The sequence below is a fragment of the Hydra vulgaris genome, chromosome 11 (assembly GCF_038396675.1).
Source record: "Hydra vulgaris chromosome 11, alternate assembly HydraT2T_AEP".
Lineage (NCBI taxonomy): Eukaryota > Metazoa > Cnidaria > Hydrozoa > Anthoathecata > Hydridae > Hydra > Hydra vulgaris.
In genome coordinates this window covers 39,661,509-39,687,747 of record NC_088930.1, presented here as the reverse complement: position 1 = coordinate 39,687,747, position 26,239 = coordinate 39,661,509, and the positions used below count along the sequence as shown (strand labels likewise).

Sequence of the window (26,239 nt, the reverse complement as noted above, 5' to 3'; positions counted from 1 at the left end):
TTTTTAGTTTTAAGGCACGCTATATTCATCGTTATTTTTTTATGCGGCCTAACTTTCATATTGCAAGTAATAAAATAGAAAAGAAAAAAATATATAAATGGCTTTGAAATTTTAACAAAGACGCAAAGTTAATCAACATTCTTGCATAATTAACAACGAAAACTTCTTTCTGCCAGACTTTTCTTTGCATAATTAACAACAAATAGTTTTTTTAAGTCAAAGAAAAAGCAGATGGTTAAACACAAATATATATAGATTAAAAAAATAATAACAATGTGTAATTCACCCATAAATAATTTAAAAATACTTTTAAATAAGAATCTAAAGCAGTCTAAACTTTAGGTCGTTTATTTGATCTAAAGGTTGTATTGTTTGAATCTGAAAAACTATAGACGTAATTACTAGAACTATATATTAACTAGAAGATGCGTTAAATAAATATATTGAATTCTAAGTTTTTTTAATGCAACATTGAATACTTTTTATATTGGTTTAGTTACACTTTGAACAAATTCATGCATATGGATTGGTTCAGAAATGTTCCCAATGTCATACGCAGCCAAACAACACAAGTAGCTGATCAACACAAACAAAGCCTGGGGGTCTCTAGCGAATTTCACGTCGATCAAGCAAACACAACGCGGAAAGAAAGTTCTGACAAACTCCGCATTCAGAACATACCCGAAGAAGATATAACTTGCTCATTGTGTGGAGAAATATTTAATGACCCTAGAATTTTACCATGTTTACATTCATTTTGTAGAAGATGTATTGAGTATACTATAAATCCACGATCAACAACCTTGACTTGTCACCTTTGTAGAAAAGAAACACCTTTAAAAGTAAGTTTGATATACACTTTTTAACATTGGAAATAATTATACATTATATTTCTGAAAAGTCTCATGAGCACAAAATATAATAATATTCTGGTTAAGATTGATTGTAATTAGGATTGTTGCAGTTAAGATCGATTGTAATTAGGATTGTTGCAGTTAAGATTGATTGTTATAGGGATTGTTGCAGTTAAGATTGATTGTTATAGGGATTGTTGCAGTTAAGCGAAAATTAAAATAGTGACAACACTATTTTAATTTTTGTTTACTAGAAAAAAGCGCCAGGTATAAGTCGCTAACAGAAATTATTACCCAAATAAAAGATATTTTCTCCCTCTATGTGACGACTATGATAAAAATATTATAACTTTAAAGGTGAATCATCTTATAGTTTTAAAGTTGAAAATGTTATTATAATCGTCGCGGCGGATGTGTTGGCAATTGTAACACACATCGCATAATCCAAAAAATTCAACTTTATAAGTATTTGTGTCTTTGTTAAAATGAAATACTATTATTAAAAAAAAAATCTATAATTTACTAGATTATAAAGTGTATCAGTTGTGAACTCATTGACTCAGGAATTGAGGCACGCACCACCACCCTCGCTCAACTTACCTTAAACGTTTTAAAATGTTTATAAATAAAATTGTAGTATGATTTTTTTGACTTTAGTATAATCTACGAGCCAGAGTTAAAGTTACAACCGTCTTCTCTTTCTAAACATTTTTTTCTTTGGCGTTTTTGTTGTTTTTCTTAAATTATCTACAATAAGAGAAGTATTGTGGAGGTAATGCTTGCACACATTCTAACAATGTTTAAACCCTATACATTTTTATATCTTTATTAAAACAAATAAATTAATATAAAATATATATTTTAAAATATAGATTACAAGATAAATCAGTGTTGTAGTTGGGAGTGAAAATTGTGTCCCCACCAAAGAAAAATATTTTAAAACAAATAAAAACACCAATAGATTTGCATGCCGTTTTTATAGTTGAAAGTTAAAAAACATACCAGATTAAGGTATAGATATCAATATGTGTAATAAAAGTAGTAAACGGCTCTTTAAACAATCATGGAATAAAGTTTCAGCGATAAAAAAAAATAAATCTTTTTTAATTAGAATAGGATTAAATAGAAAAAATATTTATATATTTTTAAAGTTAAATAATTTTAAAGAACAACTATATAAATAATGAGTTAAACTTGTTTTTTTTAAGAATGAAGTTAAAAATTTAAAGATTTAGTATTTATTAAAATCCCTCCAATTTGTTAATGCTTACTACTAAAGAATTAGATATAAACCATGTGTAGGTTTTGTTAGAGGTTTTTTAAAGAGTGGGGAAGGCTGTCTTAAAATTGTTATGAATGTTTTTGAAACAAAAAAAAACTGGTATTTATTAATACTAAAAGTATAGCGTAGTTTCAAAACAATTTATAATACCCATTGCCAATTATTTTCATGAAAAATGTCCAAATCTTAGATTAGTGCTTAAGAAACTTGAAGATGTAAAGTGTTATTATGCTTTTTTATATTAAAAAGTTGAAAAATATTGTTTGTGGTATAGTGGTGAATGTGCTCTTGATATATCGTCGGGGATAGTAACCGCGTAACTAGCACTGGCTAATGTAATTGGATATTAATAATGCAGACATTACAAAAAACATGAGTAATATTCTTTATACTAAAATGACCCCAAAATCTGTTGAAATAAAAAAAATATAAAGTTTTAACGTTCTCCAGTAAAAAATCTGTAATGCGGATACGTTAATATTATCCAATGCTAGTTCCGCGATTTTGTACTATCCCTGACGATATAGTTTTGAGCTATGTTAAAAATTAGTTAAAAAAACACTATAATAAAAATTTTCTGCTTGTGGTACAGTGGTGAATGTATACTTGATATATGGTTTTGAGTTATGTTAAAAGCTTGTTAAAGGAACACTAAAAAATAAAAAGAGAATATAATAAAAGAAGTTGGATCGGACAAAAATTAGTTTGTAAATTTTTATTTAAAGTGTAAAGTAAACTATTCCCGAATAAAGGAATAGATAAAAATTATTTTATCTATTTTTTGATTCTGATCAATTTTAAAAATGCTTTCCTTTGCCTTCTAAAAAAAATTTTTACACACGTAGAGGCGTTAACAATGTTAACAAATATAAGGTTTCGTGATTTTCCTTTTGTAAGAGTGCAGAATGCGGCGCGTTAAAATATTTAACGAGCCACATAACAGTGGACAAATAAACGCCAAAAATTTAGACACCCTATGCTTACTTGTGGTAGAATAAATTTTAAGAAATACTTTTGTATTGTCTTCAATTAAATTTAACAATAAATTTAAGAATTCTTTAGAAACTGTTTTAGCGTTTAGAAGTTGTAGCTAATTAAAATTAATAACCTTTATCAGTAAAATAGTCTCCAGTAATTGTTCATCAAATCTGATTGGTGTTCTAGTCCAAAACCTGCTCTGCTAATTTGCGTACAGTCTCTGTAAGGCAAGTAAGAGAACAGAACATTTTGTTGTTAATTTAACTGTTTTGTGTATTTGTATGAATACTTAATAGCGCTTTTTGCGCTGTTCAGTAATTAAATAAAATATCCAACTTTATATATTATTAGGTTACGTCAATTTTATGGTTATTTTCAATTGATAAAGAATTCAACTACTGAACTTTAAGTTTAGTAAAGAGACTTTCAAATATTTTTAATGACATTAAATCAAAGTTTAGAATCTTTATCAATATTAATGGTTTTATACAAAGCTGTAGAGACAGTTACTTATGAATAGCCGATAGACTACTGCAATTGTTTTTTAAAAACAGCCGGTAGACGACAATAACTTTTTTTTGTACATAGACAACAGAAGGTAACTCAAACATCAAATTTTTCATAAAGAAGAATTATTCTTTGTTGTTTTTGACACCCTGATACACTCGTGAGCTACAAATTCTAAATTATCAGAGAAACAATGGAATCTACAAAGCTACAAAACACTCGAATATAAAAAGCTACAAAGTTATTGGAAAATAAATATAAAACCATTTTTTTATGACAACAGCGAAGTATAAAATTTTGACTTAAACTGTGTTTAGTTTTCTCAAATAACTAAGCAATAAATACAAACCTTTTAAAATTGTCCGATATTTCATTGGTTTTTTTTAAGATCAAAGAAAAGTGAAGAAAAAAATATAAGCGAGGAATACAAAGTTTTCTCATCTGACTTTCCAACCTTACAAAATACCGTCTATTTAAATGACTGTCCAGACAATAGACGTAATTAAATACTAACATTTAAGACCTTATCACGTACTAAAACGTTTATTTAACAAAAATACAAATAAATATACAAATAAGTTACAATAGAAACATTTATTTCGTCATTTATAAACATTTTACAACGATCTTGTTGCACAAATTTTATCAATAAAATTTAAATAAAATAAAAAAATTTTAACGACAGGAGCAAGTAGAAGACAGAAGTCTTGTCACCAAGCCCCAATAGTAAGCGTAAAATATTTTTTACAAAGTTTTCATTATATAAATTTACAAATACTTGTTATATAAAACAAATTAAAACATAATTTCAACAAGAATGCGATAAATTGCAAAATTTAAACAAATACATACAGTAAGAAATATTACAAGATTTTTTTTTCCATTTGAAAATTCAAAAATATGTTTGTGTCTGTTAATTCAAGCAAATACTGTTAAACTATATTTTTAAAAGAACTCATTGAAGTTATACTTTTCATATTTTCATTAAGAACTATGTTCCACAGAAGAAGCCCTCTGTATGAAATTGAGCTATCAGATGTTTTAAGAATTGACTTAGGTAAATTAAAATTGTGGATAGAGCAACTCGTTAAGTATTTATAATTAATTTTTAGAAGTCGGTTATTAAAGGATTTTGGAAGCATGTCATTTTGATATTTAAAGATGAATAACAAGTTTTGGAACCCGTTTAACTCATAGACATTAAGAGCTTTTATTTCCCGGTGTAACGGCTTGGAGTGGGCGTATTTATGCACACTACATATAATTCTACTGGCTTGTTTTTGCTTAATATATATATTTTTTAATGCTGAACGGCAAGTACTTGTCCAAGTAATATTACAATAGCTTATGTAGCTATGGATAAAACAGTTGTATAAATCTATTAAACATTTTTTACTTAGTAGGCCTATAGTTTTAGAAATTTTGTTTTCAACTAGCATAATATGATTTTTCCAATTAAGATGCTCATCAAATATTATTCCTAAAATTTTAAGTGATGAAACTCTATTTACTATATTGTTATTTATTATTAGCTGATGAAGTTGCAAAGGCAAGTTGTCGGATTTAGATTAATGATGAAATAAAATGTACTTAGTTTTACTGATATTCAAATGAGTTTGTTTGATTTAAATCAGTCATTTAGGTTTTCCAGCTCACGATTTACTGTAAAGAAAATTGTTTTTATATTAGAATGGGTATAAAAAAGAATAGTGTCATCAGCAAAAAGAACAAAATTAAGCATGTTTGAAGATAGGTAAATATCATTTACGTAAACCAGAAATAGTAAGGGTCAAAGAATAGAGCCTTGAGGAACTCCGCAGCTTATTATTTCTAACTTTGTACACGTTGAATCATAAGATTCTCCTTGTTTTCTATTTTTAAGGTAACTTTGCAGCCATTTTAAGTTGCTATTTATTACTCCATATGTTTCTAGTTTGTACAAGAGAATTTTATGATCAACAGTGTCAAAGGCTTTTGACAAGTCGATGAACAAGCCGAGAGTATAACTTTTTTTAGCAAACCCATCCAGAATTTGGCTGGCTAAATCAGTTACTGCATGATGTGTTGAATACCCTTTTCGGAAACCAAACTGTTTGCTGTATAAGATATTATGTTTTTCAAGATAACTATACAATCTGTTATACATAATATGCTCAAGCAACTTTGAAAAACAAGAAAGGATAGATATAGGTCTGTAGTTAGATGGTATAGAATTGTCGGCATTTTTGTATACAGAGACTACTCTTTCTATTTTTAATTGACAAGGAAAAATACCAGTTGTTATTGAAAGATTGAAAATAAACAAAAGAGGTAATTTAATAACATCAAAACAGCTTTTAGAACATTAACATTAATATCATCAAACCCGGCACTTTTATTTATTTTAAGCGCATTAAAGGATGCCTGAAGTTCATTTAGAGACAGTACTCATCCATTACATAGTGTGTTTTTTTTAAATAGGATTGGAATGTTTTATTTCCAGGAGTTATATCTGCTGCTAATTTTTTTCCTTTGTTTATAAAAAATTTGTTGAAGTTTTCAGCTACTTCTTTCTTAGCAAATATTTGTTTGTTCAAGGTTAGCTTTAATCTGTTTGGAATAGTGGTGTTTTTTGTAATTGTTTTCCCTGTAACTTCTTCAATTACTTCCCATGTCTTTTTACTATTTCCAATTAAATGTTCTAAGAGGTTAGAATAGTAATTTTTTTTTATTTGCTTTTTTATTCTTTCGAAACAATTTTTGTACTTTTTGTATATAATTTCATTGTTATAAGTTTTATTTTTTAAAAAGTTTTCATACAACCTTTGTTTTTTTCTGGATGATTTTCTAAGACCATTTGTCATCCACGGATTATTAAAGTTTTTGGAATTAGTTGTTTTTTTAATTTTTGGAAAGGATCTTTCGTATTGTTTAGAAAACAACCGTAAAAATAAGTTGTATGCATCATTAGCATCATTGCACTCAGTTAAAAGATTCCAAACAATTTCTGTTAATAATTCTCGAAATTTTATAATAGATTAGTTGTTTATTTGTCTTAGATATGTTGCGAATAAATTTTTAGATTCAGCAATTAAAGAGTAATTTATAAGAAAATTTGGAAAATGATCGCTGATATCAATTTTTTAATATTCCACTTTTGATATGGCAAGTCATGGCAGTATTAGTGATAATGTTATCAATAATTGAAGAAGTATTGCGTGTTACGCGCGTTGGTTTGTTAATTACAGGTATTAAACTGTTCTGAATTAGAGTATTTACAAACCGTTTAGCGTAGGAATCATTATTCATTTTTGAATATCTATGTTAAAATCACCAATTAAGTAAATATGTTTTTTAATCACTTTTGGCAATATATTTTTTAAGTGTCTTTCAAACGCATCAAAATTACAATTAGGTGGTCTGGTCTTCAAAATTACCATTAGGTGGTCTGTAAAGAGAAGTTATAAAAATATATTTGGTTTTTTGATTAAGAATTTCAATTTTTAACGACTCACAATTTGCGTCATTGACACTGAGGTTTAGTAATTTTCTAAAAGTAAAAGAATTAAGAATAAAAATACATATACCCCCACCAATGCCGTTTTTCCTGGATTGGTGTATTGAATTATAACCTGGTAGAAAAAAATTAGAATTTAACTTATCGCCATTTTGACACCAAGTTTCTGTTAGACAGATTACACTAAAATTGTAGTTTAAGTTTTTTAAAGTTATTTTTAGGGATTCAAAATTTTTATTCATACTCCTGATTTTCAAATTTAATAATCAAAAATTGGGTAATGAAGAGTTTAAATAACTTGAGGCATCATTTATATAAAAATAAACTATTAAAAATATTATATTAAATTAATAGTATCTATTGAAAAGTTATTAAAATAATTCACGCCAGGGTCAAAGTCATTTGTTAAAAGGATCGTGTTTTCTCTGGCAGATATATCACAAACATTCAAAATATTATTTTCCGCCATTTAAAAATATATATATATATATATATATATGTTACCTTTAAATATTCATTTAAAATATAATTAACTTTTTAATTTTGATTTGATTTATTATTACTAAATTTAAATAAAGAGTTTTTTGAAGTAATAACTTTATCATACCTAAGATAAACATTTTCACCATTGGATCGTCTTTTCTTTACTGCCGCCAATAACTTTTTTCTTATATCCACAGTTTCACGGGAAAAGTCTTCGTTCACATACAAGTTAGTTTCTTTAGGCTTATATGATTCTTTCAGAATTTTTATCTTGTATTTATACCTCAACAAATTAATAACAATTGTTCTGGAGCGTCCATTTCTTTTTAATCCTGTTCGATGAGCCCGCTCTACATCTATTCCAGTTAACCCTAATTTATTTGCAAAAAGCGATTGTATTTTTTCTTCTGTTTCATTCCAGCTTTCTTTTTCAGTTTTCAACAACCAATCAATTCTCAGATTTTTTTCTTCTGGATCTATCTTCAGATATTCTTTGTTTTTCCTTGATATTTTCACTAAATGGTGTTTCTTTTCTTGATTTTTCGTTTTCTCGTTCGTTGATACTGGCAATTTTTTTTATCGAACGGCTTCTCGTGGAAATTTAAGCTCACCTTAACATCTTCTACATCATTAACTAATAACTTTACTTCGTTAAAATTATCATTAACTTTTTGTTCAACTTTTTCTAGTCTTTCGTTGAATATCTTGGTGTTTGCACTTAAAATGTCGACTTCCGTGCGCATCATTTTCTTAAGTGCGACTGAGGTAAACCTCGCCAGCGCATTAATTTGTCATATCCTATGAAGTCATAGAATTCTACGGGCAAGGATGAAAATAATAATTCGAGGAGAAAAGTAAGGTTCGCATATTATAAAAATTTGAATTCAAGGTGAATTAAGCAATGCTTACTTAACACAACTACTCCTACTATGTGGAAAAAAAGCTGAGAGTTATTGAAAAATCAAATTTCATTCCAGCTAAAAATTTATAAGAAATACACTTCTACATTACAGTAAGATGTGTTAAAATCTTTAAAAGTAAGTTTTATACTCTGATGGCTGATTATACAGTTATATCTAATGAGGAACAGTTTTCACTTTGGGTTAGATGGGTGGAACCGGAAAAACTTACTGTTTTATTAAAAAGTTTTAGGATTTACTTTGCTGAAAGACATAAAAAGTGCTCCAACTCTTCATTAAAGATGTGTTAGAAATGCTACCATTGTGAAAGTAATGAAGTAATGAAAATGTTTTGTAATAATTATCATTTAAGGAGATTATTTTAGGAAAAGCTATCTTATATATTTAAATGTTATAAACAATATTTTGATGTAGAAACATTTGAATATAGAAAAAAGATTTTCTGTCTACAGTTGTTAGAAAAATATTTAAATAAAAATGCTCAAGTAAAAATTCAACAAGCAACTATACTGTTTAACCTATTTTTACTACAAAAAAAGCTTATTTAAAAGCAAAATAAAAAAAGTTATCCACAATGATGGCGATAAAAAAATATATATAAAAACGTAATTCCGTGGAGCTGATCCTTGATACCAATTTTTGTCCGAATGTGTAGTTGATCTAACTTTGATGCTTAATGAAAATTGTTTTAGTATTAAATTATTAAGTATTAATTATTTAATCTTAATTCATAGGTTTATTTAAGATCTGTGTATCTATATCCCCATGTACGGGTACGTTGTACACGGGATGCAAATCGCTTAAATATTATAATTACGGTAAATTGCAGTACCAATTACAATTTTTCACATAATTTTTTGTAATTTCACGAATGGTTTTTGTTGTAATTTATTAATTAATATTTTTTACGGTATGAAGTAAAATACAGTCTTCAAATAAATATTTTCAAATGCACATGTGATGCGGAAAGTTTAAAAAAATTAGAAACGGTAAACAAGGTTTGGTTTTGAAAAACAAGTTTTATATAGCATGAGACCTTTAAGATGTTGCCAAAGTAACATTAGATACAGAGCCAACAGAAGAAGATATAGTAAAGGGATCCATGGTTCAAACCCCACCTCTGGGCAAGTTTTGCTGCATTGGTTAAGAAGGAGGCGTGAACCGCTCATCCGCGGTGCTCTGTGATAAGACCGTAAGGACTTCTTGGGGCACCTAAATGATAATAACAGAAAAAAAAATAGTAGCATTTGTGACAGGATTAGCAGTTTGTTAAAATTCAGTCAAAACCACTACAAATTGATCTTAAGTTGATCATTTTTATTAGAAAGTACATCTCTTACAATAGTATCTAATAAAAATGCAGTAGTAGCGGTAGTTGCGGTACTAGCAAAAGATATATTTTTAAGAGTAGAGGTAGTGCTGAGAAAAGTTGATGAGACAACAATTTTTGTATAGAAATAAGTAATAGTGCAATTTGAATCTACTCCTAATATTTCCTATGGTCGCTTAAGACGTTATCCTTCTGCACCAGTCAATTTCCGTTTCGTAGAGACATCACTGAAGTAAATAATTGAAAACGTTGTAATGTAATTTAACTAAAATTATGATAAACCTCTTTTTAATCTTGTTAGAAACTAAGAAAATAATAAGTAACGTTTAAATTGCTTTAAATAATACGAGTACAAACGATTTTAGAAAAAATCCCGCAATCGCTCTCATGCAAACTGATACATATATTTTATCTAATATTATAACTTTAAATATTAAATTTTTGAACGATTTTTTAAGCTTAAAAGTGGCTCGAAATAAACTACAAAACAAAGAGACATAAAAGAAAAATACAAGTTAATTAAAAAAAAAAATCATCTTACATACAAACGAGTTCAATACAATTTTTTAATGACTTCTTTATGTTCTGGTGAGTTCAATTTTTTTTATGATAATGTAGCGTAGAATCGGTGCGTTAACTATAATATATATATATATATATATATATATATATATATATATATATATATATTATATATATATATATTTTTTTTATATATACATACATACCATACATGTATATATATGTATATATATATATATATAATATATATATATATATATATATATATATATATATATTATATATATATATTTTTTTATATATACATACATACCATACTTCTATATATATATATATATATATATATATATATATATATATATATATATATATATATATATATATATATATATATATATATATATAAATATATATATATATATATATATATATATATATATATATATTTATATATATATATAAATATAAATATATATATATAAATATATATATATATAAATATATACGTATATATATATATATATATATATATATATTTATATATATATATTTATATATTTATATATATATACATATATATATATATATATATATATATATATATATATATATATATATATATATATTATATATATATATAAACGTGGCGGGAGGGGAGTTTAATGGTGAGGTTAGAGGGAAGCAGAGGTAGATTTCATGTCAGGACACGAATCAGTCCTAGAATGCTGTTTACTGAACTCAGAGTCAACTTAAGTGATATAGATATCGTTTAAGTTTATGTAGCTTTGACTAGACAAATGGTCGATTGCCCTTTATCTGGAAGTTTTAATGATTTAAGTGCAGTAGTGTTGCTAACATATAAAGTTGTGATGAAATACTATTTTCTTATAAGGCATAACCTCAAACCAGATACATTATCAAAGGAGCCAACTGTAAGTAAAGTATCTGATATTTTGGCTCAGAAAATGGAAAATATATTTCTAATACCCAAATATTACTAATGATAAAAGTGATCATGACAAGTATAGAATTTCGTTAAGATCTATGAGCAGAAAAGGATCGGAAAAACATACCTCCAACCTTGTTACATTTAAAAAATATGCTAAATGCGTATTTGATATTGCTGCCTGTAAATGTTTATACTTTCAACAATGTAGTTTTACAAAAGAAAGGAAAGTCACTTTTTTAGAGTTTTTAAATGATCAACATTCGTCCAGAAAAATGGTTATGAGTAACGTTAATAGAGCTACAACAAACGCTTTGTTATTGAAAGATGCCAGAAAACATTAAGAAACTCATAGAAAATTTAGATTTATTCAAAAAAATTCAATAAATATCACAATGTTATCAACGTTTGCTGATAGTGAAGATAGCATCAAAGAACAAGAGAAAGTAAAAGAAAACTTCACTGCTAGGGAAAAAGGACAAAAAGAGAGAAATTTAGCAGGTTCTTCAGCATTATAAGAAGATAAAAAAATTACTCAAATGTGCATTAAACTGCCATCAGTTGCCTCCGTCTGTGATCGCACAGGAGTATCCGATAGAGCTGCTGTAGCAATTGCATGCGCTGCGTTGCAGGATTTGGGTTTAATAAATAAAAATAACAAAAGTAAAGTAATTGACCGAATAAAAAAGCAAACAATAGACAATAGAATAGACAAGCAAACAAAAGACAATAGAATAGACAAGCAAACAATAGACAATAGAATAGACAAGCAAACAATAGACAATAGAATAGACAAGCAAACAATAGACAATAAAATAGACAAGCAAAGTCAAAGAACCGGGAAAAAATTCATTCAAGACAGTCATGATCTAATTACTGAAATTAGAAAGGAACTAAGTTTTACAAAATTATTACTACAGAAGAGCACATTTTGCTAATATAAGAACCAAACTCAAAGTTTTTAGGCCACCTAACACCATTATCTGGTACTGGTAAACAAATTGCAGAGAGCATAATTGATTTTTACAAGATCACGAAGAATAACTTGTCGCTTTGACCGCGATAGGGTGTGATGGGATCGTTGTAAATGCTGGAGTCAGTAATGGTGTGATTTCGTTGCAGGAAAACAAAATAGGAAGATCACTGCAATGGTTAGTTTGCTGATTCCATGGTAACGAACTACTTTTATGCCACCTTTTTTATTCTTTAGATGGGATAACTATGGGTCATAATGAGTTTACAGGAGAATTAAGTTAAAAAACTGCAAAACTGTCATAAATTGCCTGTAGTTCCCTCTTTACCAATTAAAAATAATCTTCCTTTATTAGAAAATTATTAAAAAAATGATTTAAATACAGATCAGAAGTGCTTAATGGAAATTTGTATAGCTGTATCTAATGGAAACTATTGTTTAGATTTGTCATTGAAAACCTCTGGAAAACTATCTAACTCTAGATGGTTGACATTAGCAAATCGAATACTTCGATTGTAACTGCGGCAACTGAAAATCCTACTAACAATATTGAAATTCTGGATGAGTTTATTGTAAAAGTTTATGCATCTGTCTGTTTTAATATTAAGTTGAAACCTTCATGTTCAAATGGTTCTAAACATCTCTATAGCCTTGTTTCTTACTCACCTTATCTAATTACTGATCTAAAAAAAAAAAAAAAGTACAGATATTCAAAGAAACGGATACTTGGATATTCCGGAAAATATTTTTTAACCAATGCTATGTGATGACCGCAAACACATAAGAGAGCTTGGTTTGCATAGCTTTCTAAAAGCAAGAGCAGAGAGTAGAAGTGGTATTAGAAAATTTATCATTTCAAAAATAAACTTTGACGCTAATGATTACATTTATTTGATTGTATGGTACGACATTAAACTCACAGATGCCCCCAATGATAAAGCATATTTCCAATGATTCCCTTAATCAATTCATTAGGGAAATATCAGAGTTAACTGTTGTGGAGAACCCATTAATTGATTTTCCTTGATTTCCATGTCACACACAAGCAGTGGAAAGAGTTGTAAAACTAGTTACTGAGTCATCTTTGCCTGTCTGTGGACCATTTTCAAGAGAAGGTTTTATTAAATCAAAAAATTCTCAGAAAAATATGCCAAAATTTGATTCAAAAAAATGTGCCAATACAGTGAAAAATAAATATTTACAAATGTTGGGAATTTTTTAATTTTGTCAAGTATTTTAAGTGTTTGAAATTTATGGATCTCATTAAAATGAATTTTTAGTTTACATGAACGAGATAATAAAATATTTATTAATTACGATGATTCGTTTTATTTAATTTAAATTCCTGTAACATGTGATAACAAAGTATAATGTATTGGTAAAAAGTGTGAAAAATACAAAAATATTCCCTAAAAACTGTTTTTGGTGAGAAACGTTTTTTTTTATATATATTAAACATGTATTATTACTGATTATATTATTTCACAGGAGGTGCGTATTTGTACAAAATATCAAAAAAGTATAAACAACCAAGTTTTGAATTTTTATTTAACTTTTATAAATTTCAATTTTTCAGACTCTTTGCGGCACCTCAAAACGTTGTAGTATAGCAATGAATGTTTAAAACTCTTTCATGATTACAAAAGGCAACTTTTGGCCGCTATAAGAAATTGCAAATAAAATAAAAAAAATTTGTGTGCCCATTTTTGCTAACAACCCTTATATATATGCATATATATATATACATACATATATATATATATTTATATATATATGCATATATATATACATACATATATATATATATATATATATATATATATATATATATATATATATATATATATATATATATATATATATATATATATATATATATATATATATATGTATATATATATATATATATATATATATATATATATATATATATATATATATATATATATATATATATATATATATATATGAACGAGAATAACATATATATGAACCTCGACTAACAAGGCCGCTGCGCAGAGAAACAAGTTAAGCGCGGTACTACCAGGGACGTTGTGAGGATCAAACTCAGAACTTCTCGCTTATGAGGCAAGCGCTCTACCACCACACCACTACCGTATGATATCACCGTTACAAAATTTAGAAAAAAATTCAACCCGCTTTTCCCGAAAATACCCTTTGGAGGGATGAAAGTACACACATTCCTGATTCCAAAAATGTAAAAACTGAAATCAACAAATTACGTCCGAGAAAAAAACTTGCGATTGAAATATGCTCTATTAGCACATCTTACTGAAATGACGGAGAACTATATTTTTGCATTTTTACAGTATTATTAAAACTAAAAGATGAATTTTAAATTAATTACAGCACTTAATTAGATTGCAAAGCATTGCATCAAATTGATTATAACAAAATATAGGCAATAATTTTACAGTATATTAGGAAAACCAGTTTGCATGTTTTTCTGTTAAAAATTAAGTAAACGAATTCACTTATTATATCTATCTAAAACCATAAACGTATTTGACTCAAATACTAACAGCACAACCATACAATGTGCTCCAACTAAAATTCTGGAAAAGTGCTACTTCAAGTTAAAGTGCTCAAAAACTTAGTTTGGGTAATTTTAAAAAGACTTACATTTTTAAAAATGCCAAAATTCTGCAAGATCACATGAAGACAACAGGAAAGTTGTCTGCTTCTTGTGCTTTCAAAAGTGTGATAGACATTCATCATTGAAAAACTTTATTCTCTACTTGATAAACCAATTGATTTCTTTGATACTTGAGTCCCAAAGGGAATATGTGAGAATTGCAGAGTGAAACTGAGGAAAAAGGATTCTGGCCAACCTGTCCTCTTGTCATCTTCAACAACAAGAGCATTCAAGTCAGATCAGAGACGCGAGAACAAAACTGTGACAAGTTTTGTTCTCGCGTCTCTGATCTGACTTGAATGTCAAGTCAGATCAGAGACGCGAGAAAAAAAAGTCAAGTCAGATCAGAGACGCGAGAACAAAACTGTGTCTTACTTGCAAAGTTGGAAGGCTAAAATTGAATGAAAAGCATCCACTCAGTACTAATGCGATGCCATCATTAGCAGCAAAAACTGACAGAAGATGCTCAGAGTGTCTTGCTCTTGTAGGCAGAGGTCTTCCCCATGAGTGCAATCAGGCAACATTTATAAAAAATATGCAAGTCCTTGTGAAAAAGACTAAACATTGGCACAACAGATTACATTTCAGTGATTTCTTCAAAAGATGCATCTCCACATGGAACAATCAGAGTTGCACAACATAGTGGAAGATCTCTTCCCATCACAAAAGGTAAATTGTTAGTATTATTTTAATTTTATAAGATATAAAATTTACTATAAAAATAATAGAACCCCACATCATTTAAAATTTATTGTCAAATTGGTTTAGTGAAATTTAGATCTTATTAAGCTTTGTTACACTATTCAACTAATTGTTCTGTATTTTAGGATCTTCCAGTGTCAAAAAACTTTTTGACAATCCTCCAATCATGACAGTGAAAGACCTTGTCACTGTTCAGGTGAATACTAATTTGTCAAACTCTGGTGTTAAAAAACTTCCATCAACAATCAATCAAGTCAGCAGAACAAAAGTTATTGAATTTTCATGCAAAGTTTGATGCCTTTGAAAGACATTTATCAGATCATTTCACACAAACTGGCATTGATGTGTCAACTGAAAAAGCTTCAAACACCAAAAAGTCAAAAACTGTTGTTCATTGCAATGACTTGAAAACACTTTTGAATGAAGTTCAACAGTCTCGACAATCGTTCTCTGACAACATTGTCAAGCTTGGAATAGATGGCTTAATGATAAGACTAATTTTGTCTTCTTCTAGCCCCAGTCATGTAAATTTTCTTTTATTAATTACGATTGTAAAATTTTTTTACTAACTGGCAAATACATAACATTAAATTAAATGGTAGAGGTGGCTTCCTGAAAGTCTCGCACTCACGCCTGCACATGGTGTACGGCTGTTTGTCAACATCTTTCATTTCCTGGGCAGCTTAGGACTTTTGGCTCTAACAGAAAAAGAGTTTGGAAACTTTGAATCTGCGGGATTGGACTTAAAAAAGGCAAAGTTTTACAAAAATGTCATTCATATGCCTTTGACTAATCTTCCTGACCAAAAGCTTGTTTTTGATCTCATACCTCCCATGGAGCAACACCTGATACTTGGGGTTGTTAATCACTTGTTAAGGCCTTAGGAGACATTTGGCCCAAAGCTGATGATTGGCCAAGACTCATAAATATTCAACCATCATGGGTGTCAATTTTCTGGCAATGAATGCCACAAGCTTTTGAAGAATATTGATCGTCTTCAAAAACTAGCAGAAACTGACTGTGCATTCCAAGCTATTGGTATCATTATTGCCCTTCGAAAATTTGGAGCAGTTGTGACTGCCTGCATGGGACAAGAGCTTGATTCACACTATGCAGTGAAAATTGATGCATTTCGAACCTCATATCTAGCTTTGTCAAATGTTTCAGTGACGCCCAAGGTACATGTGGTCTTCTTTCATATCAAAGAATTCATTGAAATGAAGCACACTGCACTTGGACCTTACAGTGAGCAGTCAACAGAAGCTCTTCACCACTCGTTTGCTGAACACTGGAAAAGATACAAAAGAGACGCATGTAATCGTAACTATGGTAGCAAATTGAAGACGTGCATTGTGGACTACAATAGCAAACACATGTAAAACCAACGAAGACTAGAATTCATTTACTTTAATACGTTTTCAGAATAAGTTATTAGTCAAATCAGAAGATTTAGCATTACTTCTTTATTTTTATAGAGTTTTTCAAATTAAATGTGCTGTAAAAATGCAAAAAAAATATGTGCTGTCATTTCTATGTCATGCGCTTATAGAATAAAATTTCAATCGCAATATTTTTTCTTGGACGTAATTCGTTGATTTCAGTTTTTACATTTTTGGAATCCGGTACAGTACTTTCATCCCCCTAAAGGGTTTTTTTGGGAAAAGCGGGTAGAATTTTTTTCTACATTTTGTAACGGTGGATATATGATATATATATATATATATATATATATATATATATATATATATATATATATATATATATATATATATCATATATATATATATATATATATATATATATGTATATAAATATATGTATATATATATATATATATTATAATTATATATTATATATATAATTGCAGTGAGTATACTCAGTTTCAAAATATTATAAGTGTTTTTGAACACAGTAGGTTTGGAATTAGAGTAATAGTTTCATAGAAACTGATACCGTCACCATTTTAAAAACTCTCTGCGCTTCTTATTCAAGATTTTATCCTGATTTTAAAAATAAAATCATACAACTTAGACATCCATAACCATTTGACTCGCATTGCATATCAGTTTTTATAGCGAATTCAGAATAAAGACAAAATTTTAGTATTAGCCTCCCAGCAGTTGTTTTCAAAATAGATTTCAGAAATCGTCAAAACTATAACAAAAACTTTGAAGTATTTATTTTTCTGAATTCCTGATAAAAAAGTTATAGAAGTTTGCATACCTTCAGCTTTTAGAGAAATTTGTAGATTAAAATGTTTAGATCTATGGATACTTAATAAGAATTACTAACTTAGTTGTAAATTACAAATAAGTTAGCAATTCTTCAAGTATCCATGGAACAAAGGTCCAAAGAAAGTAAGAATCCAAGAAAGATCCAAAGAAAGAAAAAATCCAAAAAACAAAGTATTCATTGAAATCAACGTTACAACTTGTAACGTTAATATCAATGAATGCATTGTTCTTAAATACTGTTTTTTAAGCTTTGTTTTTTGGATTATAGTAAACAAGACAGTTCTCAAAAGCTTAAGCTTTTGAGAACTGTCTTGTTTACTATAAATACTCAAAAAAAGCACTACCTCTTAAGTAAATGTATTTTCTGTTTTTTAAGCACTAAAATAGATCTTATACGTTTGTGTTAAAATAAACTGCACTCTCGAACCAGGCTCCTAATCAAAATTTTAAATTTTTATGATTTAAAAATTAAAAATTTTCAATAGTTAAGTTAATATTATATTATTATAATAGTTATTCAATAAAATACTTTGACTATTATTTACTTGATTGTAAATTTGTACTTTAACAAAAGGTACATTTCGTAAAGGTGCAAATTTGTACCTTTACAAAAGTGGTTTTATTATTTTTATTATTATTATTAATAATTCAAACCTTGTTGCTTATAAGAGAACTTAATGGCCAAACTTTTTATTTCTCTCAATTATCTTAGATAGACGAGGTGCCAAACTTTTTCGCAAATTTTGTCGTTAACAACTTACTCGATGTTGAAGCTGTACGAAACAGTTCTATAACTCCAGTAGTCTGTATTAGCTGCAGTGAAAAACAGCCAGCCATTTCACGATGTTTAGACTGTATGGATTTTCTTTGCGCAGCATGTCATAATGCCCACAGCAGAGTGAAAGTCACCAAAGATCATCAAGTAAGAAATAAATACTCGCCTAAATAAATACTCGCCAACAATATATCTTGTAATTTTTTATTTTTTTTATTTTATTGAGCATTTGCCAATTTGCACATAAAACTTTAGATCATGACATTAGAGCAGCTTAAACGATCAGAAAACATTTCATCTTTGCTTCATCGTCCTGTATTTTGCCGCATACATACTGGGGAAAAAGTGACGTAAGTTTTTAATATTTAGTGCAATAACATAATGTCTCTTAGGTAACGGATAACTATATACAAAATAATATACAAATTGCATCATAAATTACTGAAACAAGGCAAACGGTAACTATAACTCCAAAATTCAGCGATATAACCAAGATACAAAACCAAGGCTAAACAACAGAAATAAACAATCGAGACCAAGACAAAGACAATCCTTTTTTTTAAAAAGACAAAATTAAGACCAAAGCATAAGAATAAAGTTTAAAAATAGGACTAAGGCCTAGACGTTGATATAAAGATCTATATAGATCCCTCTTTTACCTTTTAAGTTACAAGTAGCTAATACTTAATAAGATAAATAATGTTAACTTATTTAGACAGCGCGCTGTCTAGATAATATTTACTAATCTAAATAAATAAAATTAGGTTGCTTTTATTTTTTCTTCTTTTTTTTATTATTGTGATAAGGTAAATAAAATTTAACAATTAGAAATTGAGTCACAAACTCACTTATCAATAATAAAAAGAAACGCGCTGCAACAGTGCCTAAAAACATGTTTATTTACCGATTAAAACTTATTTATACAAAATATAGAAAAAGCAAAATAATGCTCCTACCGATGTTTGTCTTGTTTGAAAAACAAATAAATAATTTATGTTGAATGATAATAATATATAACAAAATACACCTTATAAAATCAAATTGAGTTTTAACCAAGATGGTATTTTAATAAACATTTAAACTTGACCAAGTTTACTTCTTTTCAAATATTGATGGGAAGAATATTAAACATCTTTATATCTTGTAAATCTTAATTTGACTTTTGGTAGCTTTATCAAGACGATTGTTTCTGGTTTCTTATTCATGATTTCTAATTTCATAAGGTTAAAACGCTATTTTAAAAAATACAGTTAAAATATCTTACTCGACATGCAAACAATAATTATATTCAAGCTAAAACTCACTTTGAAGCCACTAAGTTTTCTATTACAGCTAGATGCCCCCTACTACGGAGTATTGTAATTAGAAATGCATCAAAACGCTTGCAAACATAAATATTTTTAAATCAAAACTAAATAAAATAATTTTAATCAAAACATGAAGGACTTCTTCTAGAGCTATATTTAATTGTTGGCCTTTAAAATATTGTATAGTATATTTTCATTTTATTTGCAAAGGTTTAAAAATTTAGTTCTTTAAAAACTTATTCTTTGTTTTTTATTTTCTTTTTATGAAAAACTTAAAATTTTAAATTCTTTTCATTATAATTCCTAATTAGGAATTCTTAATCGCAATAATTAAAAACTGTCATATATAGTTTTAAACTTTTTTTTTCGTTTTTTATTTTTTTATTTTTGCTTTGTGTTCAATTATATTTGAAAATAAATTTTAGAATTTATTATCTTTATTTAAAAAATAAAAAATAAAAATAAATATTTTTTTTTTCTTTTTATATTTGGTAACATTTTTAATGACAAGATTTGATGGCTATATTATTTACGGATTATTAGGAGCTTGGCGATAAGACTATTTTGTTTTCTTCATGCCCCCGCCATGTGTATATTTTACCAATACAAGAGTTGTAATTATTTTAAACGGCAAATTTATAATAAAGAAAAAAAAAAGTTGTATCAAAGTTATATCTGTGCATTTTTGTACTAATATACGTGACTCCTAATTGGTTAAGTTGAACATGTTTATCGATCATAAGTTTATCGTTGAGCTTTGCGCTATCTTTCTGTAATTCAATTTCAAAAAATTTGTATTTTTTTGTTTTGTTTTGTTTTGTTTAAAAGAGTTGATAAAATTGAATTAACAACGAGTTTGTTTTGTGTAAAACTGTTTCAATATAAACTTCCCTAAAATGTGATCATTTAATGATTAGTTTTGTTAATAACGAATCATTATATTCCACAAATTAGTTATTATTGTTAGTTGGGTGCTTCTTTACTTAATGTTTTTTTTTGGGCTAAATTAAAGTGCTCAAATTATCAAGTGATCTGGGATTTTCACTTTCGCTACGTTTTTTTTTTAAAACCATGGTGTTTTTTTTTGTTTTTTTTAATTTTGGGTGCTCAAAAAACTTAAGTGGATCACAAATATCACAATTAGTAATCCCCAATAAAATTTTATTTGCAAAACTTTTAAATCCAGCAAAATTATTTTTTAAAATATTCTAATTTTTCAAAATTATTTTTTAAATTATTCCAATTCATTATACATAATCTACCCAATTCATTTATTGCTTGCTTAAATTATTATTGTATCGTTGCCCCACGCCACTTAAAAAGACATTTTAAATAACAATACAATTCCATCTACCGTGATTTTGTAATAAATAAAAAAACTGTGAGCTAAAACATACTTTAACTATGTTATATTTTTGAACTTGACTATGTTTTTAACCGCAAAATTTAAAACTACTTTATTTTGAGTAGTTTTAAAACTACTTTATTTTGCGGTTAAAAACATAGTCAAGTTCAAAAATGTAACATAGTTAAAGTATGTTTTAGCTCACTGTTTTTTTATTTATTACAAAATCACGATAGATGGAATTGTATTCTTATTTAAAATGCCGATTAATTTGGCGTGGGGCAACGATACAATAATAAATTTATCAAATTTGATCAAAGTCAAACATCATGAAAAATGTAAATTATAGGTGTTACGCTTTTTTTTTAAATTAATCACAAAATTATGTTGGATGAAATTCTTTGTTTCTTATATTTCAGATATTTTTGTATTACGTGTCAGCAGACTATTTGTCGCGAATGCATCGTATCTTCGCATCACCAACATGACTTCACAATTATCGACCAAACAATTGAATTGCAAAAAAAAGATATTATAATATTAAAAGAAACAGTTGAAAAAAAGCTTCCTGTTTTAAAAGAGAAAACGCGCAACCTTAATGAAGTAAAGAGACTTTTGGAGTCAAGATCAGAGAGTATTTTAACGGAAATAGATGCCGTCATTCCAAAGATTATTAAAGCCATTAAGGAAAAAGAAATGCAAATGTTTCAAGAATTATCGGAAATCGTGAGAGAGAAAAAAAACGTTTTAGACAAAGAATTGCAGCAATTAAACAATGAATTAAAACGAGTAGAAAGCACACATAGTTTTACAGGTAAATTTTATAGTTTCTGCGAGAGAAAAATTATTATAATTATTTGAAATATTTTAATAAGATATTTTTAACTTTTTTGTGAAGAACACGTTTTAAATAGAGGAACGAATCCTGAGATACTCTCTTTAAAGTCAGATATATGCAAAAAACTTGACGAGTTAGCTAAATTTCAATACCCGCTTCTTTCTGATGTAAGTGAGAAAATCCAGTGCGATACCAATATCGACGCTATTATTTCAGCAATAAATGATTTTGGACATTTTTCAATTGAAGAAAAGGAACTTTTGAAGTGTGTTGTCATTGGAGACATATCCACGGTCATCAAAGGACAAGTTGTACAACTAACGTTACTGATTAAGTATGTTTTGATAAAGTATTGTTATTCTATCTCGGTTTATTGTTATTACGTCATTTTTTTTTAAATTAAAAAGTATTATATAAGCATGGAATCAAACAAAATAATTATATAATTAAATAATTATATAATTATCTTAAAGTTAATTAGAACAAGTTATAGTTACTTTTCATTTAGAAATCAGTTTGACATTGAAACCACTTGTAAGATAGATGATATTGAATGTGAATTACAAAGTCCACTTGGCGTTATTTTACCAGAGGTGAAAAACATTATTGATCTATAAAATGACGGATTATATTAACTGAAAATAAAACAGTTTACTTTATTTTCAGCTTCGTGAAAAAGCAAAAAGCTCATTTTTGCTTTCGTTTCGAACTTACAACGTTGGCCTTCATAAGGTAAATAAATATTTTATACAAAAAGTCAATTAATTTTAACTTAAAACAAGCTTAAACGTCAAATTTACAATTTCGGCTTTCATAAGGAAATATCTTATAAAAAGTGTTATTTTAATATTAGTTCACAATTTATTTTAGCTCACAATTAAGCTTTTAAAAAAGCACGTCTCAGGTAGCCCATTTTCTATTCAAAGTATCAACAAGATTGTCAGCAAAAATGATCCAGCTTCGGATATATTAAACAAAGAGTCGTTTCACGAATATTCTGCAACTAATAACTCATCACTAAACTTTAATAGGTCAGATATTGACGAAGAAACATATTTCCCGAGTTTACAAAACAACTATCAAAACAAATTATTAAACGGTAATTCTGCTAATCCTACTGTTAATCCTGCTAATCCTGCTGTTAATCCTGCTATATTAACAGTACCTCAAAACTCACAAACTAATGGCAAGGCACACTTTGTTAGGAGCGAAAAAAGAGCAATGGAATATAACATAACTGAAAATTCAATCGCACGCGACAACGAGGAGAAAAGATACAATTATGAATCAAACAAAATTATTATCACGCAAAGTTCTTTAGATGACTTCCAAATAAAAAAGAAAAAAATTGGCGAACTTATTCATTCTACCGGTAGCCGGGGAAAGCTAAATGGAGAGTTTCATGGACTATTTGGTGTGGCCAGTGATCATGCAAGCAAAAGAGTTATAGCAACCGACTGTCATAATCACCGCGTTCAAGTTTTTGATGAAGAATTAAACTTTTTGTTTACATTTGGAAAAAAAGGTTCTGAAGATGGAGAATTTTTAAACCCAACCGGTGTTGGTATTGGTCCAAACAGTGAGATTGTAGTTTGCGAAAGACTTAAAGATAAAATACAGGTATACAAAATGTTTAAAATTTAGTTTCTAATACAATGTTATAATTTTTACAAAGTTGTATTTTATTGAGTGAAATACTTTTTTTATAAATATAATAACACACGTTTCCTATAAAATATTTTTTACAAAACATTTTAAAGGAATTAAAATTTTTTACAATAGGTGTTTACTAAAGAAGGCGTATTTCAAAGACGTTTTATACTCAATGAAATGAAAGCGTCAACTCTGTGCGTCGACATTTCAGGGCGCATCATAATTGCTGACTACACTAATTGTTGCATATTTGTTTTAGATCCTATATTAGGTAGCTGCTTAGTTTTAAACATTTGAATTTTAAAAATAAATTCTCACTGTATGTTATGTTAAATACAAAACTAATTTATTTTACATATACTGTTATTTAAAAAGAACGATGGTCAAGGTTTGGACAATTTGGCCAAAACGATGGAGAGTTGCAATACCCTTGCTACGTCACCACTGATGTAAAAGGAAATATTTATGTATCGGATATGAACAGCAACAAAATACAGGTTAGAAAAAAAAAAACATTTTTAAATTCAAAAAAAATAAAATTGAAAAGATTAGTGAAGCATGAATACTTTTATTTTATTAAATTAAATTTTAAAAATATTTAAAAAGTATTAAATTTTAGAAATATGACTCAGAAGGAATATTTCTGAATAGCATTGGTTCAAAAGGGAAAAAAGAAGGCGAGTTTTTACATCCAACAGGTATTGCCGTGGATATAAAAAGTAGACTGATTGTAGCAGATAGAGACAATCATAGAATACAGGTAATCCAGAATGACTCTGAAGTTCACTCATCTTTTGAATCAAATGGTGGAAACGACGGAGATTTAAATGATATTCACGGTATCTGCGTTCTATCCGACGGTAGTGTTGCTGCCGCTGATTTAAAGAACAACAAACTGCAAATATTTTTTCTTGATTAAAAAAATTTTATAAAATAGATTTAATCAAAACACATTTGCACACCCACGCGCATACGCACACAAACACACGAAAATTAGTCTTTTAAAAATGTTACCATTACGATAAAAAGCTGCATCAATATTTGAAAAAACTACAAAAAGAATGTTACAACAATAGTTTTTTTTTAAAGTTTCATTTAAAGTTTCATTTTGATCTGTAATTATAACATTTCGATCTGTAACTATGACATTTCGATCTGTAGTTACAACGTTTCGATCTGTAACTATGGCATTTCGATCTGTAATTATAACATTTCGATCTGTAACTATAACATTTTGACATTGATAAACTTATCAAAGCATTATATAAAATGACATGCTTTAGTCTTTACAAGCTTTTTCTAACCTTTTATATTTATGTTTTTAAAAATATTTATATCAATATTTATAATATATCTATATAAACAATTGATAAATTGTTACATTTTAAATAGTCAAAATAGTCTTCATTTGTTTTATTACGTGTAATTTTTACAAGTTTTTTTTAATTTAGCAGAATTTTTTTAATTAATATCTTGATCATAGAGATGTGGATCATGGAGATGTTGCCCAATCTTTATTTGACAGCGCTAAAAATATTTATTTGACAGAGGTACAAACATTGTTTTGACTGTAGTACAAATATACAAAGGTTTTGAGTTACCACCATGCCCCGTAAAAATAATATTGTTTTCTTAATTCTAATAAAAATGTAACAATCTTTTTTAGAAATAAGCACACTGTCACTGGTGCTTATCAGAGTCTTGTTTTCCAAAGTTTTGTCAAAAGAAATTTTAAAAGGTGTATCTAACAATTGGTAAAATAATTGTAAAAAAAAAAAGGTGTATCTAACAATTGGTAAAATAATTGTAAAAGTAGTTTAGCCACAAACCTTAGTGTACGAACCTTAGTGTACGAACCTTAGTGTACGAACCTTAGTGGAGTTTCAAGCAAGGGTAAATCTCTAATATTAAAATTTTCTTGTATGGTAACGTTTTGTAGGTCTGGAGAATGTTTTATAGGTCTGGAGAATATAGGACATTGTCCACAATAGTACTCCCAGCTGCTTCACTAGCTACTTTGAATTCACAAATGATATTCATAGTTATAAACTTAGGTCTGTATCTTATTGTAGTCTCTCTATGCCTTTAAAACAAACACATAAGTATGGCATAAAGTCAATCAAGTATCAATCAATTCACTGTTGGAACTCTCTTTCTGTTGAAACTAAAAAAATCTTCTCCAAAATGACAAATAGAAATGCCTTCATAACCCACGTAAAAAAGTTTATCCTCAATAAAAATGATCAATGAACTATCAGTTATGCAATCACCCCCAAGCTATTCACAACCAAATACCCTTATTTTTATCATCCTGTAAAGTTTATATGGCTCTAAAATTTGTGGCATTGTTACTAAACCATGTAACATGTAATAAATAAACAATAAACTATTTTCTATGCAATCGCCTTGCTTAATTCTTTATAACAATTTTTTTTTTA

At 28.0% G+C, this 26,239-nt stretch overlaps 1 protein-coding gene across 1 annotated transcript; it reads left to right on the top strand.

The window, feature by feature from the left end:
- The first annotated feature begins 292 nt into the window (after positions 1-292).
- Positions 293-24,860, top strand: LOC100206348 (tripartite motif-containing protein 2). The gene is made up of 12 exons (XM_065811049.1): positions 293-362; positions 497-842; positions 18,596-18,805; positions 18,914-19,008; positions 21,730-22,124; positions 22,209-22,482; positions 22,657-22,741; positions 22,815-22,880; positions 23,019-23,768; positions 23,931-24,072; positions 24,177-24,298; positions 24,421-24,860. The coding sequence occupies exons 2-12, from the start codon at positions 516-518 to the stop codon at positions 24,718-24,720; spliced, it is 2,766 nt and encodes a 921-aa protein (XP_065667121.1). The 5' UTR covers positions 293-362; positions 497-515; the 3' UTR covers positions 24,721-24,860.
- Positions 24,861-26,239: the final 1,379 nt, after the last annotated feature.

What these genes read in the sequence shown, in the direction of transcription:
- LOC100206348 (XM_065811049.1), top strand. Translation starts at nt 516, where the DNA reads ATGCATATGGATTGGTTCAGAAATGTTCCCAATGTCATACGCAGCCAA. An exon ending in ACAACGTTGGCCTTCATAAG is followed by an intron (nt 22,881 to 23,018) that starts GTAAATAAATAT and finishes AATTTATTTTAG; the next exon opens with CTCACAATTAAGCTTTTAAA. An exon ending in TGTTTTAGATCCTATATTAG is followed by an intron (nt 24,073 to 24,176) that starts GTAGCTGCTTAG and finishes TTATTTAAAAAG; the next exon opens with AACGATGGTCAAGGTTTGGA.